This window comes from Mustela nivalis, assembly GCF_964662115.1.
Source record: "Mustela nivalis genome assembly, chromosome: 9".
NCBI lineage: Eukaryota > Metazoa > Chordata > Mammalia > Carnivora > Mustelidae > Mustela > Mustela nivalis.
The window spans coordinates 39912041-39932444 of NC_139028.1; the positions used below are offsets into that span (position 1 = coordinate 39912041).

The 20404-nt window shown below is 34.7% G+C and overlaps 1 protein-coding gene across 1 annotated transcript in view; it reads right to left on the reverse strand.

The window, feature by feature from the left end:
- CNTN5 (contactin 5) overlaps positions 1-18179 on the reverse strand; it is a 782527-nt gene extending 764348 nt beyond the window's left edge. The window contains exon 1 of the mRNA XM_082683339.1: positions 18058-18179. Coding sequence (XP_082539465.1) covers positions 18058-18112 — 55 coding nt within the window. The 5' untranslated portion in view covers positions 18113-18179. The remainder of the gene's footprint in view (positions 1-18057) is intronic.
- Positions 18180-20404: the final 2225 nt, after the last annotated feature.

Below are 20404 nucleotides of genomic sequence, written 5' to 3' on the forward strand. Positions count from 1 at the left end.
TATAATTTAAGCCACTGTGTTACAGAGAAGACAAAAACTTCTCCAAAGTCCTAAAATCCATGGCAAAGTTGAATTTAGTGCACAATAGTAATCCTAGGTTATTTTCCCTAAGTGCATTATTTTTCTTTCCAAGAGGAATCATTTCTCAAAGCTTATTAAGGAACTATATCTAAAACAATGTTCTGATCAGGCAGAATAACTTAACAGAAAGGAATCATCTGAATTTATGAAAAAACCACTTTATATGATTAAAGGCATGATGGTCTATTTTATAACTTAACAAAATAAGATTCCTTCGATGGAATTCAAAACGTATCAGGTTTGGAGGAGGAGTCAAGATGGCAGAGAAGTAGCAGGTTGAGACTACTTTAGCTAGCCGGAGATCAGCTAGATAGCTTATCTAAAGATTGCAAACACCTGAAAATCCATCGGCAGATCAAAGAGAAGAACAGCAATTCTGGAAACAGAAAAAGAACCACTTTCTGAAAGGTAGGACCGGCGGAGAAGTGAATCCAAAGCGACGGGAAGATAGACCCCAGGGGGAGGGGCCGGCTCCTGGCAAGCGGCGGAGCAACGGAGCACAAAATCAGGACTTTTAAAAGTCTGTTCCGCTGAGGGACATCGCTCCAGAGGCTAAACCGGGGCAAAGCACACGTGGGGTCAGCGTGGCCTCAGGTCCCGCAGGGTCACAGAAGGATCGGGGGTGTCTGAGTGTCGCAGAGCTTGCGGGTATTGGAACGGGAAAGCCGGCTACAGAGACAGAGCCGACAGTAAGCTCACAGCTCAGGGTTACCTTGAACCCGTCGCAGGCTCCGTGAGCTCGAAGCCCGGCCGGAGGTCAGGCAGACGGGAGTAACTGGGCGCTGTTCTCTGAGGACACACTGAGAAGCGGGGCCCCGGGCTCTCAGCTCCTCCAGGCCAGAGACCAGGAGGCCGCTATTTGTATTCCCGTCCTCCGGAAATCTACAGAAAGCGCTCAGGGAACAAAAGCTCCTGAAAGCAAACCCCAGCGGATTACTCAGCCCATCCCTGGTAAGGACAGTGCAATTCCGCCTGGGGCAAAGACACTTGAGAATCACTACAACAGGCCCCTCCCCCAGAAGATCAACAAGAAATCCAGCCAAGACCAAGTTAACCTACAAAGGAGTGTGGTTTCAATACCAAGGAGAGCAGCAGAATTCCAGAGGAGAAGAAAGCAAAGCACGGAACTCATGGCTTTCTCCCTGTGATTTTTTATTTCTTTTTTCTTTTTATTTTTCCCTGTGATATTTTTAGTCTTGCAGTTAATTTAATTTTTTCTTTTTCATTTTTTTTCTCTTAATCTGCTAATTTTTTTTAACTTTTACCCTTTTCTTTTTTAACGTTTTTTAAATAGTTTATCTACTATATATATTTTTTCCTTTTTATATTTTTCTTTATTTATTTTCCTTTTTTAAATTCTTTTCTTTTTTTCTTTTTTTCTTTTTCTTTCTTTCTTTCTTTTTGAACCTCTTTTTATCCCCTTTCTCCCCCCTCACGATTTGGGATCTCTTCTGATTTGGTTAAACCATATTTTCCTGGGGTTGTTGCCACACTTTTAGTATTTTACTTGCTCCTTCATATACTCTTATCTGGACAAAATGAAAAGGCGGAAAAATTCACCACAAAAAAAAAAAGAACAAAAGGCAGTACCGAAGGCTAGGGACCTAATCAATACAGACATTGGTAATATGTGAGATCTAGAGTTCAGAATGACAATTCTTAAGGTTCTAGCCAGGCTCGAAAAAGGCATGGAAGATATTAGAGAAACCCTCTCGGGAGATATAAAAGCCCTTTCTGGAGAAATAAAAAAACTAAAATCTAACCAAGTTGAAATCAAAAAAGCTATTAATGAGGTACAATAAAAAATGGAGGCTCTCACTGCTAGGATAAATGAGGCAGAAGAAAGAATTAGTGATAGAGAAGACCAAATGACAGAGAATAAAGAAGCTGAGCAAAAGAGGGACAAACAGCTACTGGACCATGAGGGGAGAATTCGAGAGATAAGTGACACCATAAGACAAAACAACATTAGAATAATTGGGATTCCAGAAGAAGAAGAAAGAGAGAGGGGAGCAGAAGGTATACTGGAGAGAATTATTGGGGAGAATTTCCCCAATATGGCAAAGGGAACGAGCATCAAAATTCAGGAGGTTCAGAGAACGCCCCTCAAAATCAATAAGAATAGGCCCACACCCCGTCACCTTATAGGAAAATTTACAAGTCTTAGTGACAAAGAGAAAATCCTGAAAGCAGCACTGGAAAAGAGGTCTGTAACATACAATGGTAAAAATATTAGATTGGCAGCTGACTTGTCCACAGAGACCAGGCAGGCCAGAAAGAGCTGGCATGATATTTTCAGAGCACTAAACGAGAAAAACATGCAGCCAAGAATACTATATCCAGCTAGGCTATCATTGAAAATAGAAGGAGAGATTAAAAGCTTCCAGGACAAACAAAAACTGAAAGAATTTGCAAATACCAAACCAGCTTTACAGGAAATATTGAAAGTGGTCCTCTAAGGAAAGAGAGAGCCTACAAGTGGTAGATCAGTAAGGAACAGAGACAGTATACAGTAACAGTCACCTTACAGGCAATACAATGGCACTAAATTCATATCTCTCAATAGTTACCCTGAATGTTAATGGGCTAAATGCCCCAATCAAAGGACACAGGGTATCAGAATGGATAAAAAAACAAAACCCATCTATATGTTGCCTCCAAGAAACTCATTTTAAGCCCGAAGACACCTCCAGATTTAAAGTGAGGGGGTGGAAAAGAACTTACCATGCTAATGGACATCAGAAGAAGGCAGGAGTGACAATCCTTATATCAGATCAATTAGACTTTAAGCCAAAGACTATAATAAGAGATGAGGAAGGACACTATATCATACTCAAAGGATCTGTCCAACAAGAAGATCTAACAATTTTAAATATCTATGCTCCCAATGTGGGAGCAGCCAACTATATAAACCAATTAATAATGAAATCAAAGAAACACATCAACAATAATACAATAATAGTAGGGGACTTTAAGACTCCCCTCACTGAAATGGATAGATCATCCAAGCAAAAGATCAGCAAGGAAATAAAGGCCTTAAACGACACACTGGACCAGATGGACATCACAGATATATTCAGAACATTTCATCCCAAAGCAAAAGAATACACATTCTTATCTAGTGCACATGGAACATTCTCCAGAATAGATCACATCCTCAGTCCTAAATCAGGACTCAACCAGTATCAAAAGATTGGGATCATTCCCTGCATATTTTCAGACCACAATGCTCTGAAGCTAGAATTCAACCACAAGAGGAAGTATGAAAAGAACCCAAATACATGGAGACTAAACAGCATCCTTCTAAAGAATGAATGGGTCAACTGGGAAATTAAAGAAGAATTGAAAAAAATCATGGAAACAAATGATAATGAAAATACAACAGTTCAAAATCTGTGGGACACAACAAAGGCAGTCCTGAGAGGAAAATATATAGTGGTACAAGCCTTCCTCAAGAAACAAGAAAGGTCTCAGGTACACAACCTAACCCCACACCTAAAGGAGCTGGAGAAAGAATAAGAAAGAAACCCTCAGCCCAGCAGGAGAAGAGAAATCATAAAGATCAGAACAGAAATCAATGAAATGGAAACCAAAAAGACAATAGAGCAAATCAACGAAACTAGGAGCTGGTTCTTTGAAAGAATTAATAAAATTGATAAACCCCTGCCCCGACTTATCAAAAAGAAAAGAGAAAGGACCCAAATAAATAAAATCATGAATGAAAGAGGAGAGATCACAACTAACACCAAAGAAATACAAACTATTATAAGAACATAGTATGAGCAACTCTACGCTAACAAATTTGACAATCTGGAAGAAATGGATGCATTCCTAGAAACATAAAAACTACCACAACTGAACCAGAAAGAAATAGAAAGCCTGAACAGACCCATAACCAGTAAGGAGATTGAAACAGTCATTAAAAATCTACAAACAAACAAAAGCCCAGGGCCAGACGGCTTCTTGGGGGAATTCTACCAAACATTTAAAGAAGAACTAATTCCTCTTCTCCTGAAACTGTTCCAAAAAATAGAAATGGAAGGAAAACTTCCAAACTCATTTTATGAGGCCAGCATAACCTTGATCCCAAAACCAGACAAGGATCCCATCAAAAAAGAGACCTATAGACCAATATCCTTGATGAACACAAATGCGAAAATTCTCACCAAAATACTAGCCAATAGGATTCAACAGTACATTAAAAGGATTATTCACCACGACCAAGTGGGATTTATTCCAGGGCTGCAAGGTTGGTTCAACATCTGCTAATCAGTCAATGTGATACAACATATCAATAAAAGAAAGAACATGAACCATATGATACTCTCAATAGATGTTGAAAAAGCATTTGACAAAGTACAGCATCCCTTCCTGTTCAAAACTCTTCAAAGTGTAGGGATAGAGGGCACATACCTCAATATCATCAAAGCCATCTATGAAAAACCCACCGCAAACATCATTCTCAGTAGAGAAAAACTGAAAGCTTTTCCACTAAGGTCAGGAACACGGCAGGGATGTCCATTATCACCACTGCTATTCAACATAGTACTAGAAGTCCTAGCCTCAGCAATCAGACAACAAAAGGAAATTAAAGGCATCCCAATTGACAAAGAAGAAGTCAAATTATCACTCTTTGCAGATGATATGATACTATATGTGGAAAACCCAAAAGACTCCACTCTAAAACTGCTAAGACTTGTACAGGAATTCAGTAAAGTGTCAGGATATAAAATCAAGGCACAGAAATGAGTTGCATTTCTCTACACCAACAAGACAGAAGAAAAAGAAATTTAGGAGTACATCCCATTTACAATTGCACCCCAAACCATAAGATACCTAGGAATAAACCTAACCAAAGAGGCACAGAATCTATACTCAGAAAACTATAAAGTACTCGTGAAAGAAATTGAGGAAGACACAAAGAAATGGAAAAATGTTCCATGCTCCTGGATTGGAAGAATAAATACTGTGAAAATGTCTATGCTACCTAAAGCAATCTACACATTTAATGCAATTCCTATCAAAGTACCATCCATCTTTTTCAAAGAAATGGAACAAATAATGCTAAAATTTATATGGAACCAGAAAAGACCTCGAATAGCCAAAGGGATATTGAAAAAGAAAGCCAAAGTTGGTGGCATCACAATTCTGGACTTCAAGCTCTATTACAAAGCTGTCATCATCAAGACAGCATGGTACTGGCACAAAAACAGACACATAGATCAATGGAACAGAATAGGGAGCCCAGAAATAGACCCTCAACTCTATGATCAACTAATCTTTGACAAAGCTGGAAAGAATGTCCAATAAATGGTGTTGGGAAAATTGGACAGCCACATGCAGAAAAATGAAATTGGACCATTTCCTTACACCACACATGAAAATAGACTCAAAATGGATGAAGGACCTCAGTGTGCGAAAGGAATCCATCAAAATCCTTGAGGAGAACACAGGCAGCAACCTCTTCGACCTCAGCCACAGCAACATCTTCCTAGGAACATCGCCAAAAACAAGGGAAGCAAGGGCAAAAATGAACTATTGGGATTTCATCAAGATCTAAAGCTTTTACACATCCAAGGAAACAGTTAACAAAATCAAAAGACAACTTACAGAATGGGAGAAGATATTTGCAAACGACATATCAGATAAAGGACTAGTGTCCAGAATCTATAAAGAACTTAGCAAACTCAACACCCAAAGAACAAATAATCCAATCAAGAAATGGGCAGAGGACATGAACAGACATTTCTGCAAAGAAGACATCCAGATGGCCAACAGACACATAAAAAAGTGCTCCATATCACTTGGCATCAGGGAAATACAAATCAAAACCACAATGATATTTCACCTCACACCAGTCAGAATGGCTAAAATAAACAAGTCAGGAAATGACAGATGCTGGCGAGGATGCGGAGAAAGGAGAACCCTCCTACACTGTTGGTGGGAATGTAAGCTGGTGCAGCCACTCTGGAAAACAGCATGGAGCTTCCTCAAAATGTTGAAAATAGAACTGCCCTATGACCCAGCAATTGTACTACTGGGTATTTACCCTAAAGATACAAATGTAGTGATCCAAAGGGGCACGTGCACCCGAATGTTTATAGCAGCAATGTCCACATAGCCAAACTATGGAAAGAACCTAGATGTCCATCAACAGATGAATGGATAAAGAAGATGTGGTATACATACACAATGGAATACTATGCAGCCATCAAAAGAAATGAAATCTTGCCATTTGCGACAACAAGGATGGAACTAGAGCGTATCATGCTTAGCATAATAAGTCAAGCAGAGAAAGACAACTATCATATGATCTCCCTGATATGAGGAAGTGGTGATGCAACATGGGGGCTTAAGTGGGTAGGAGAAGAATCAATGAAACAAGATGGGATTGGGAGGGAGACATACCATATGTGACTCTTAATCGTACAAAACAAACTGAGGGTTGCTGGGGGGAGGGGGGTTGGGATAAGGGGGGGTGGGGTTATGGACATTGGAGAGGGTATGTGCTTTTGTGAGTGCTGTGCAGTGTGTAAACCTGGCGATTCACAGACCTGTACCCCTGGGGATAAAAATACATGTTTATAAAAAAATAAAAAATTAAAAAAAAAGTATCAGGTTTTTGTCACTTCATGTTCAACAATGAATAAGAAAGATTCCAGTTTATTACTTTTTTCTTCTGAATCCATTACATTATATTTGATAATAACAACTGTTTATTTCTTCAACTCACAAGTCAATTATATTTTGTCAACTTTAATTTCAAACTAATCTACTTTTTGGTCTTTATTTCTACTGATGGCTCCACTTTACTCTCACATACTGGCTCAAAACAGCAAACAAAAAATATCTTTTCCTCTTTCCTCTCCTTTCCTTCTCATCAAATAAGTCAATTCTACTGGATGTGTCTATATATTGTTTTTGGCCTCCAACCCATTCTTTCTATATCCAGTTTTTCTACCTGCAACTATTCATCTTTCTCTCCTTTGGTAATCCTCTATTGTTAAACTTCCTATGTTACTAAAATATGATAAAAATAAAATATAAAATGCATAGCTACTTTCTTAAAGTCCAGCTTACAGAATCATAGATCTAATAGGGGAAAAGCATTTATATCACCTGATTGAGCAAGCTTTTGATGCTCCAATTATCTTTACATAATGACCATTTAGCTCATACTTGAACTCACAGAGAACGGACAGATTCTCTTAAGATAGAGGTAATTCTACCAGTGCACAACTCTGACTTCTTAGAATGATCTTCATTTTAAATTAATTATACTTTTCACTTTTTGGTATTTTGACTGATTTGTCCCTTTGGAGATTTTAGAGTAAATCTAAGCTGCTCACATATGACAAACTTTCAGCTACTTAAAGATAGAAGCTGTATGTGGTATTACCTTTGGGATTCTGACTTTTGAGCCAAGAATCCTGCCTATTTGCTATGTGACAGTTCTTTCTTGCTATGAGAAATTATAGGCTGATGTACCTCACTAAGGGATCAGGATACTGAAAATGATATTTTATATGATAGTTAAGAAAAAAGGTTATTTTTTCAAAAAATATTTTTTAAGATCTTATTTATTTGTTTGACAGAGAAATAGAGAGGGAGCACAAGTAGGCAGAACAGCAGACAGAGGGAGAGGGAGAAGCAGGCTTCCACTGAGCAGGAAACCCAACGCAAGACTCAATCCCAGGCCCTTGGGATCATGACCCAAGCTGAAGGCAGATGCTAAATTGACTAAACCACCCAGGCGTTCCTTTTTTTAAAATCTTTGTATTTTGTTTTATTCCATGAACGATTATAGTTGCTTATCATTAGACAATATACAGAGGCCTGACCTCAATGTCCTAAATAAAGAAGGCAATCTACAACTGAAAGTCACTACTGTGAATCAGGATATAAAATAGGCAGGTAAAATCACCTTAAAAAGTATGAGAAGAATATATTCCCAGAGTTCAAATACAAAAAGCCTTTTTGCCTGACCCCTAAGATATTTGTATATTGGAGTTTTGAATATATTTTACTCATTGACTTAAAAAAAGCAAAAGATAATTGATTCAGGAAAGATCCTGCAAGAAGAAGGAGGTCTTCACTGAATCTTACTTCAAAATTTCCTTAAACATTAGCTCTAATATTTAATTTAATCCTCGTTCTTTTAGTTCCTTTTACCATTTTTATTATAATATGGTTTCAAATTTTTCCTTTTCACTTTGCTTTCCCTCCAGTAAATTCATTCTTGTTTATCTGTGTTTCTATTATGTGTCTGAGCTAGGAACTGAACATAATACCACAGTCATTGTTAGCATGATAGATGTAAAGTAAATCTTACTTCTCTCTTGTTCTCAACATTGTTAATACAGCTGACGATAATATAAGTTTTTTGGTTTGTTGGTTTGTTTGTTTTGGTAGCCACATAACACTGCTGACTCATATTCAAATCAATAATTACTTATTGAATACCTGTTGTCATCTTCTCTCTTAGAGACTTTTTTTTTTTTTTTGAGAGAAAGAGAAGGAGAGAAGTGGGGGAGGAGCTAGAGGGAGAGGGAGAGAGAGAATCCAAAGCAGGCTTCACACCCAGAGTGAAGCCCAATGTGAGTCTATCTCACAACCCAAAGATCATGACCTGAATCAAAATCAAGAACCACACGTTTAACTGACAGAGACACCAAGGCACCCCATGTAGACTTTTTGAAATAGCAACCCGTTCTCCCTGCTTACATTTTGCCCAAGCTCTACAATCTATTTTCTATAAAGCATTTAGTATGATCTTTTAACATGTTATCAAGTTACATCTCTGCTTAAAACATGATCTAGTCATTGCCTATTTACTAATTTCACTCTTTATGACTCTTCTTGTCATATACTCTCTTTATCCATAAAGGTTCTTCTGTCTTCTATATTGGTTCTTCTTCAAACACAGAAAGTGCTTCCCTGTGAGGGTTTTGACATTTGCCTCCCTCGGCTGCTGAAACACTTTCTCTTGGATATTCACACGGCTTGCTTTTTTTCACATTCATTACATGTTTCCTTAGAGACCATTTCCAAGTGATATTTCTTGCCATCTTATGTAAAGCAACGACTTGCTACCCCAGCACCACAGACATCACTCTTTAATTTACCCTCCTTAATTTCTTTATGGGAATTATCCCTGCAGACCTTGCATTATTTAGTTTCTTATTAAATTGTCTATTTTTTCTCCTAGCATGTGTGTTCCTCAAGGATGCAAGTTTTGTCTGTCTTGTTCACTACTGTATCCTTAGTGACTAGAACGATACATAGTAAGCATTAAATAAATATTTGTTAAATTAGCAGATAAATGATTTGGGCTAACAAATACTTGGAACTTATTAGGCCACTGGGACTGGCCTTTTATCTCTGCACTTTCTATCTGTAATACAAAACATCTTTGACAAATTACTTATGCTATGCCTACTTGGAACTTTTTAACCATACCTATGATATTTTTAGAAGACAAACTGAATCATAAGTGAAACAAATGTTTCAACTTGAGTTGTACTGAACCCTTCAGAATTAAGTGTCCAGGGGTGAGGTTGAAATAGTTCTTGCTTAAGTTAGGAATTAGACAAAAATAGTTCTAGGACAGCAAAGACATTATCAGTTAATGTATCTCTCTGAATTACTATAGAAGAACAAGTAGAGAGGCATACAAGTCAGGTTTCTTCTTGGAGATCTTTAGAACACCTTGAACCAAATCTGTCAGACCTACATGCTGTGTGAAAATGTGTAGCATGAGACCTCAGATGCCTGATCAAAGACACTGGTGATTCAAAGATTTTATTTTATTTTATTTTATTTTTATTTTTTTATTTTTTGCCTTTATCCCCCATACGTTTTATTTTTTCTTCTTTCTTTTCTTTTCCTTTCTTTTCCATTCCTTCCTGCCTTCCTTTCTTCTTTCCTCCCTCCCTCCCCCTCCATCTTTCTTTTTCTTTCTTTCCCTTTCTTTCTTCCTCCCCATCTTTTCCTTCCTCCCTTCCTTCCTTCCTTCCTTCCTTCCTTCCTTCCTTCCTTCCTTCCTTCCTTCCTTCGTTCCTTCCTTTCTTTTTTCCTTTCGGCATATTTTCACAATCTCCTGAACTAAACTAAGAAAATTGTTTCTTCTTTAACCCCAGACTACAGGATATCCACAAATATCTCAGTTTAGTCCATGGTATTAAAAGATATAAGGATGATTAGATTAGAAAATCCAAAATTATTCATCATTTTTGGAGGTTTTCTGACCAGAAATTTTTATAAACAAAAACATAGCTTATGTATGCCTCTCTTCACAGAAGAATCAAACAAGTAATTAATTATTCCTTTCTTTTATTTAAAAATGAGTACCCATGCTTTAGAAAGTATTATTCTAAGTCTTTTGTAAGACACATTAAATAAGGTACACTTTGCCTGTTTTTATAGAGTAAGATAATCCTGTTTCCTTTAAGGATATAAAAATTATAATTACAAATATTAAAATACTAAAAAGGTAAATATCATCACTTAAAACCATATTTATCCCTGATCTGGCCCATTTGAATGGTTCTGTTGAAGCACAGACACCTTTATATATACATCATATAATAACCAAGTAACAAGTTCTCTGACAAATTTTTGCTAAAGCTACAGTGAGAATTAGAATGGGAAACATTTTTTCTAAATGTTAGCAAAAATATTTTGGTTGATAGATGTATCAGATAAATATCACCAAATATAAAAATCTACAGTTTCAAGAAATATGCAGTTGACTTGGTTGGTTATTAGCAAAAAATATTTTTCGCAAATAGCTAAGTAACCCTATTTTAATCTCACAATCAGTTAGATATGATTTATTTTACACATGATGTATTTTATATATTTAGATCCTGATAAGCCTATAAATTTTATTTAAAGTCAAGGAGAGCAGAATTTTTTTTTTCTGTATTTCTCTGCAACTCAGTTGTGTCCAGCTTGTTTGGGTTCTTACAAATATAACTATCTTACATTTTATCAGTAGAATAGATGTGTATTGAATTACTGAGATATAGAAAATGTAGCTGTTTTCTTGTTGATAAATTTTTCAAATTAGTAAATAGAGGCAGCTCCTCAGAGGTTCTATCTAAGCAATAAAACAATCTTTACCATAAGTAGATATATTTTGCTGTTTTATTACTGTAGTAGAAATTTATCTGTGCTTAACAAATGGTATCGTGAACATCTGTTCAAAATTTCTTGTGGACAGTTGACACAGTATGAATTTTCTGAGCATTATTTTACAATATCAGAAAGAACTACTGTTTCTGGTTAATATTTTAGCAAGAAATATTTATTTGTTTTGAACATAGTAATTTCAATGAGTCCAGTTGAAGTAGCATGAGATAACTTTCACAACATTTCTAGATTATAAAACATTTTTTTAAAGATTTTATTTATTTATTTGACAGAGAGAAATCACAAGTAGATGGAGAGGCAGGCAGAGAGAGAGAGAGAGGGAAGCAGGCTCCCTGCCGAGCAGAGAGCCCGATGCGGGACTCGATCCCAGGACCCTGAGATCATGACCTGAGCCGAAGGCAGCGGCTTAACCCACTGAGCCACCCAGGCGCCCCTAGATTATAAAACATTTTGATGTATTTTGTTTGCTTATACTTTAACCAATAATTATGTGGAAAAATCTTTAATATTTCTCATGTAGGCGAAATAACATTCATTTGACCCAATAAACTAGTTAATTCTCTCTTTACTCTCCCAAACACTGAGAACACATATTTATTCTCATTTCTCGGGGATGTTGAATCTGGCTCTCTTCAGCTGATGGTTTCCTTTTTATATCACTCTAGGAATTGCTGAAAATTATATATATTTCTTATCATTTTCTATGCTTTTAAGATAAAAATAAAACTAAATTCAGGTATCCTCCTCCACCAAAACCCACCTCCACTAATAAGGAGAAATTAAATTGTCTTTTGATTAATTACATGTCTAATATAACCAGTGCAAAGCTGATAAGAGTCAAACTTGTATGCTTTTTTTTTTTTTTTTTTTTTTTGCACTGAGGTAACCTTTATTATCATCATGGCTTCCTGGGGGACAAATACAGTCTGTACATATATAATTTCAAAATGATCACAGAGGAGCCACATTATCCATTTCTCCTTTTCAACTGCAGTAGACCAGTCAGACTTAATATTATCAAGCACTTGTTTTCGGTAACACTTCTCTTTTCATTTCCTTTTAAAGTTGTTAGGAAACTCTACTTGTCAGTGACAAAGTTCTGAGCTATTACCTCACTGCCACCAAGAAGAAGGAGAGTATTTGCATAAGCTTATCCATGACAGACATTCTCTATTCAATAGTATATCATCTTCTTGGCAACAGGAACAATAAAATGTCCAATAAAATGAATTTAACTCAATGAAGAAGAATGAGGTGAAAGTGTTGAGAAAAATGCGTGGTTTTGGGTTGTTTTAAAGGAATACGGCTTACATCAGAAGCATCTGAAACTAATTCAGGAAAAATGAACTACAGGTAATTATATCAGAAGAAAGTCAGTGTAACTTCGAGAACTGAATTTCTTCTCTTGTCTCCCCTCTCTGTTGTCTGGTACGTTGAAGTCATTGATATAGGAGGCAGCCTTCTCATTATTCTTCCACTAGTTACCATCTATGTGTCATTGGGTATGTGATAGAACCTCCCTGAGCCTCATTCCTATTGAGAACAAATAATATTTCACTTGCCAAATATAAGGAATCAGGCACATGATCTCCAAATTATTTTTAACTCTAATTTTTTTTTTAATTTAGTGAAGGAGATTTTTTCAATATAGTCACACTATTACTATATCTAGTTTAAATAAATCTAATTAAATATTTTTTCTTAAGTCTATAACTTTGATAGAAATGCATAAGCAGATTTAGGATGTTGAAAGCAATACGCTAGTACTGGGGACTGAAAAAAAAAAGAATGTTTTTTCAAAATCCTTCAACCAAATGATCTTCAACCACATGATAATGTGGATAATAATAACTACATTGTAGCTTATTTAATAATGAATAATTAATATTTGTATTTGACATATTTCACATTCACTATCTCTCTTAAGCTCAGTATCCCATCATGCCGTTTTATTATATTTCACAAAAAAACATACTGTTAATGATTATTATTATGATGCATATTTCTAAGTGTTAAATATTTTAGAAGAAATTAGAATAATTACTAGCCACATTCCCAAAGGGATATGATGATTAAAAAACCCATTAGATAGGATATTCTGTAAAACAGAGCAGAACAATTTAAACCCTTTAATTTTTGTTGTTGTGTTTGTTTAAACATGGAGATTAAATGAAAAGCAATTTAAAGAACCAAGGAATGTCAGTAAAGTTGTTTATAAATTCAAAGAAGGTAAATCCTGTATCATATTGCTTCCTCCCAATTGCTTCCTCTATACACATTTGAAGGATAATAAATCTTTGAAGAATCATTTTTAAAGAAAACAACATGGATTTTAACACAGTAGAGGTTGAAATGTTGATAATTTTTGTAGCTATGTATAGAACTAGGCTATGCTAATTATGATTTCTCCCCCAATTTCATACATTCTATGCTGAAAAGCTTTGATTTTATTCAAGTGAATTTATCTTATACTAATAAAAAATTTTTTGATTTTTAAAGATTTTAAGCTCAGCTAATGAAGTTAGACCACAGTGTTCTCACTGTCATTGTATCTGAAATATTGATAAAAAGAAATCTTATATCTTCTTTGTTGTTAACTAAAGCAGGATTATTATTTCCATATAAAATATTCATAGATATAAAACATTATGTGGTAGAGCTTGAAAATGGGCATGTCTTACTGCTCTATATACACTTTATTTAGACCACTTTGCTGAGGTATGATTGATACACAAAAAACTACATATTTAATGTATATAACTTGATAAGTTTGGAATAAGTATACATCTGTTAAACCATCACCATAATCTATGCCATAAACATCTCCATCATCTTCAAAAGTTTTGCCTGCCCTTTTAATTTATTATTTTCCTTTTCTTTTCTTTTCCTTTACAGTAAGTACACTTAAAATGAGATTTACCCTCTTGGAAAATTTTTAAGTATGCCACTTATATAAAGAACCTATAAAGAATCTAAAATAGTCAAGCTTATAGAAGCAGAAAGTAGAATGGTGGGTGCCAAGGAGCTAGAAAGAGGGGGAAACAAGAAGGTATTATTCAAAGGGTACAAAGTTTTAACTATGAAAAATGCATAAATCCTAGAGATCGACTGTGTAGCGCAATGCCTAAGTTAATAATACTATATTCAATATCTTTACAGGGTGCTTTTGCAAACTACTCTCTTCAAAAGGTGGAATCTATTTTTTTACTCTTTGCATCCTGTTTTGGCCTATGTGATTTGTTGTAGTCAATGTGACAATAACAAACATGGCACAAAGGCTTGAAAAGCGCTTGCAAGTTGGATTTTGTCCCTACTTTTGCTTCACTTATCTGAGCAACTGTGTGAAAGAGCCTGGGCTAGCGTACTGGAAAATCAGAGACATGATCAAGCCATCCCCATTGCCTTTGCTAGTGGAGCCAATAACCAGTAGTGGGAGGCTAAATACATTATCCAATCCTACTCTTTCAAATGTCATGGGGACTGGAGAGATCAGCTAAACCTGACCAAGCCAGAAGAACCATCAACCTGACACTCAGGATTGTAAGAAATAATGTTTGTGGGGTGTGTGTGTGTGTGTGTGTGTGTGTGTGTGTGTGTATACGCACGCACACACACATGTGCTTGTGTATGCACTCCTATGCACTACTAAATCTGAGGATGGTTTATTACACAGAAAAATCTAACTAGTGAGATATACAATCAACATGTATATTATGTCTTCTGTGGACTGAATTTCTGTAAATAGTAGTTCCTCTAGGCTTAAAACATCCATAAATGTACAGACACACAGACTTGAATTTCTATCTTTTTGAAGTTATCTGCCATTCTTTCAATTGTTTGGTTCACCTTCAGAAAATAAAATTTACAATATCTAATTTTCCTCCTCTACTAACCATTTCACAACTCACTGTCATAAGATTGATGTTTCCTACTACTTCTTAAATAAAGTACATATTTTATGTAGATTCTCTGTTTATGTACAATGTTCTTTTTCTATCAAAGGATTCTATTGCAGAGTCACATATTACATTTAGCTTTTGTGTCATCTTAGATTCCTTTTTCTTTGACACTTTCTCCTATATTCCTAGTTTTTGATGACCTTCAAATTTTTGAAGAGTACTGGCCAAGTATTTCATAGAATGTCTCTCCTTTGGGATTTAACTGACATTTTTCTCATATTAGACTGGGGACACAGGTCTTAATGAGGAAAATCACAGAAGTAAGGTGCCATTCTTATCACACCACATCAAGGGTAAATGCCATCTTTGCTGATGTTGACTTTGATCATCACTGAGTTGAAAAAGTTATCAGTTTCCTTCTCTGGAAAGTTACTTTTTTATCCTTTTCCATTCTGTATTCTTTGGAAACAAGTTTCTGTGGAGCCCACATTTAAAGGATGGGGAAGTTACATTCCACTTCCCTGAGAAAAAAGTATTTTCATAAATTATTTGAAATTCATCTACAAGGGAAATTAGTCTATTCTTTTGTTTTATTTATTTATTTGCTTATTATATCAATATGGACTTATGGGGAATTATTTTATTCTTTTGGCTTTAACTCATATTTCTTTATTTTCTTGCTCAAATTTTTTCCAGTTTGGGCTATTGGGAACTTTTTCAGTTGGTTTCTGTGTCCCTTTGACATACTTGCTTCATTGTGTTTGTTTTTTGTGTGTTGCTTTGTTTGTTTTAGCATCTCTTTACTCTTTGTTATTATAAGATACCCTAGGCTTGTCAAGTATACTTCCTGCCCCAGTCCTAGAGTTAGTTCTTCTTCAAATAGCCCTGATCCCTTCAATTGGAAAATAGTATTAGAAACCAAGATCTTAGCACTTTATGTACTGGTTTCTACTATAGTACCTTGCTCATAAGCCATCTTAAATGACAGAACATGATATATGTGTGTATACCTAGCCACATACATATACATATCTATACTTTTTATATGTAACCATCTGCATCTACATTAAGCTAAACGTAAGTTCATAATGAAGTCTTTAATGCTAACCCATTACCACATGGATCAATCTATCCTTCTCTTGCTCATCTGTAACCTCCCATTCTAACAGTGAGAAAATTGCCTCCATTCACCACCACTGCCTTAATTGTTCAATTTCATGTATAGTGGGATTAGAGTTGCTAATGATAATATTACTAACTAGAGCATATTACCTAAGTACAAGGTTTTTGGTGTGTGTGTGTGTGTGTGTGTGTGTGTGTTTTCTTGCTTTTAGTTTTGAAGATTCATTTCCATAGTTACTAAAGTCATTACCCTTGTCCCCCACTGCCTTAAATGAAGTTTCTTCATACATTTGTAATATAGTTAGATTGTTTGTCACATTCTGCCTTTTAATCTGGGATCCATTAATCTCCTAAATTATTATTGTTTTTAATTTGTATACAATGATGGTTACTTTGTGCTATAAAGTTCTATTAGTTTTGATAAATGTGTAATGGCATGCATTCACCATTACAATATCATAGAGAGTGTTTTTATCACCCTAAAAAATACTTTATCTTCACTCACACATTTAATCATCCCCTTTTCCCAACCTCTGGTAATCAGTAATCTGTACTGTTTCTATAGTTTTTTCCTTACCAAAATGTCATATAAATAGAATCATGCAATATATAGTCTTTTCAGACAAGCTTCTTTCAATTAGCAATATGTATATAAGATTTATCCAGGTGTATGTATGGTTTGATTATTTATTTTTATCACTGAATAGTATTAAACTATATAAAATTTAGAAGGGCATTGAGACAGTAAAAGAGAAAGAAACAATCACTGGGGGAGATGCTACTACTATACAGAAAGAAAAACAGATAAAATATTTGAAGAGTCTTTACTTCTTTTTAAAGTAACCAAAATATTGATGGATCATGGTTTTCGTTTAACTTTTAATGCCTCTTGCTCTTGTTTTCTTGCTTTTTCATGTTTTCACAGATGTGTCTATCAACATTTTTAGAAGTTTCATCTTACCTTTCCAGTATCTTCTTAAACCTGTTTTTTTCCACATTAGCAGTTATACTCAATACATAAAAATAGTAATAAATTAAGGATTGTTTTGTTGTTTTTGCAGTTAGTTACTAACATTTCAACAAAAAAGAGGTTTTGCTATATCTTCTGAAAGCATTCAAATACATGTAAATATGTTAGCTGTTACATTTAAACATATAGTGTGCATTTATAACTGCAATAATAAATTAATCTAAGTTGAGGATTACCTCTTTGCTTTTAAAGAGTATTACTCCAAAGAAGATAAACTACTTTTGCAGAGTAAAAGATAACATTTTAGATCCGAGATGTAGAACAATAAGATTGATCGAAGCAAAGTTAGAGAAGCTGAGACAGCAAGACAAATTCATTGTGTTGGAAATGCCTTTAAATGATTGTGTGTGTGAGTATAATGAATCCAGCATAATTCTGTCTTTATATGATAAAATTTCACATTGTAGTGAGACATTTTTATAATTATTTGAGCTAAATGATAAATATATTACCAAATCTTCTAAAGGTTAATAATGGTTTACATTGTAAATGAAAGTCAGTGAGGTGGGATGGATACTCATTTTATTAACATTCATATAGTGTTTTCCTAGGTACTTTATTATATTGAATTGTATATGACTTTTTGCTTTTAACAAAGTTTAAGAATTGTTTTCTTTCTTTTGTTGAAAAGTGTGACTTCTGATATAAATTTAAATGAACATATTTCATTTAAAGGATATTTTGTAATGAAGATATTTTGTAATGAAGGATATTTTGTAATGAAGATTTTAATATATTTTTGTTATTTCATATGTACATCAAAATTCTTACCTGAAAGACACCCAGCTACTGACAGAAGCAGAATTAGTTTCCAAGAGGAAGCCATCCTTGGTTACTAGGATATCTTGTGTCTCAGTGTGTTTAGCAGCTCTGATGTTTCTTCTTTAAAGAATGCCCTGTGGGCATAAATAACAGATTTCAAAAACTGAGAAAACAAAAAAAGTAGACAAACACAGACCAACTCAAAATTATCACACTAAAATAATAAATACATTTTATTGCAAAGGTCAGATTAATGTATACTTGGATATTGACAACATTGAAATAATTCCATTAAAATTAATCCAATGCATGACACAAAAACTTCAGAGAAGTGATAAACTTTCTTTAACACATTTATTTATATTAAGTACTCCTTTACATAAAATAAAAACATCAGGTTTTAATGAGGATGATTTTTCCTCACAGGGAAATAGCCATATGTATTTCATTAGACAACTTATTGGACTAGAAAAATAGGATAGAAAAACCAGTTATATTAATATATACTCCTCTGGTCTAGAACATAACTAATGATCAGTTAGCCAAGTGATTTTATACATTGTGCTGTAGCTCATCTAAACCTCCACAGGAAATTTCCTCACTTAATTATTAATGTGAACTGCATTTGTTTATAACTCCTGTGATTATCTGCACTGTGTCTTATTTCCCTACTCTGATATTTCCCTCAGCATTCTTTGCTAACCAGAATCTAAAGGAAATACTTTTTGTGAATATTTAAACATTTTGTCTAATTGTGTTTTTATAACAATGATGAGTCTAGCCCATTAGTTTTGCTAAGTTCCATTATTTGTCCTGAAAGATATGATAAACATAAAAAATATAAATTTTGGAATGGAATTTCCTGCAAGAATTTGACAAATGTGCATTCAAAATTCCTATAATAGACAAGTAACTTCTGAGTTTTCAGGTGTCACTTAGTAATTAAATTGGGAAATTATTGTACAGTGTGTTAATAATTTTAAAATAATTGTTTCTTGGCAACTGTTTCCTTCTTATGGACTTAGAAATTCAGATTACGGGGCACCTGGGTGGCTCAGTGGGTTAAAGCCTATGCCTTTGGCTCAGGTCATGATCTCAGGGTCCTGGGATTGAGCCCCTCATCAGGCTCTCTGCTCAGCGGGGACCTGCTTCCCTCTCTCTCTCAGCCTGCCTTTCTGCCTACTTGTGATCTGTCTGTCAAATAAATAAAATAAAATAAAATAAAATAAAATAAAAGAAGTTCAGGTTATCTCTGTATTTTAGAAAAAAATCTTAAATATATAGGCAAGCACCCCCCCAATTTGATATAATCTTGCCCAAACAGGGACTTCTATTAGTGAATCTTCCACCTAATAATGTTACTCTTATTTCATTTATATTTTTAAATCTAAACATTGGTAATCTATATGAATCATATAATTAGAAATCACAAGTGAACAAGAAAGTTAATAACAGCTAATAATGATTGATTTATAGTCATCTACTTCCAAAAAAAAAAAAGACTTTTCATTCATTCTTTTAAATAAATATCAGAAACAAAAACTATGTAAAGCACAAAAAATCTTATTATTAATTTTTACAATTTAAAACATTTTTATATTTATATACTGTTTATTTTACTAGAAATGAAAAGAAGAAAATTAGCACTTCACACATAAACATTAGAGAGATTTAAAGTTGCTAGAACCACAATTATGATTCATGAGAACTTCACACTTGAATTAGTGAATTTTTCAACCCATGTTGAAATGGAGTTCTCTCAGATTGTGAAATCTGAGATATTACTATAGTTTTGCTTCACTTGTTTTGATGAGCTTCTGCTCAGTCTATGTCCCCCAAACTGGTATTTTCTTTCTCTATTTGCAATGTTCTCTGTTGTGTTAGCCATTCTTCGTCAACAAATGCAAGTTTTCAGAGCATTTACATGTTTTATATTTGGGAATGTCAGAGAAAATGCACACACGTGCACACACACACACACACATGCGCACATATATGGAGAAGTTAATCACAGAGTATGAGCCAAGAAGGGGGATACTGTAAATATACTACTAATATAGAGCTATTAAAAGGGAGAATCTATTCATAAAACTGGAAGAAGTTGGGGATAAAACAGAGGATTCTTCAGTAAAATTTCAGGACACTGATCTTAGACAAATGTTTTACTGTTGAATGGGACAATGCAGGGAGATTCAAAATGAGCATATGAATAAATAAATCAATATTAAAGAGTGATCCATACCATGATAGAATTAAGCCAGAGTAAAGAAACAGTGAGATGATAGATGAAGCTATTTTAGCAGGGGTTCAGAGAAGCAATTTCTGATAAGAAGATATTTGAGTATTCCTTTTATCA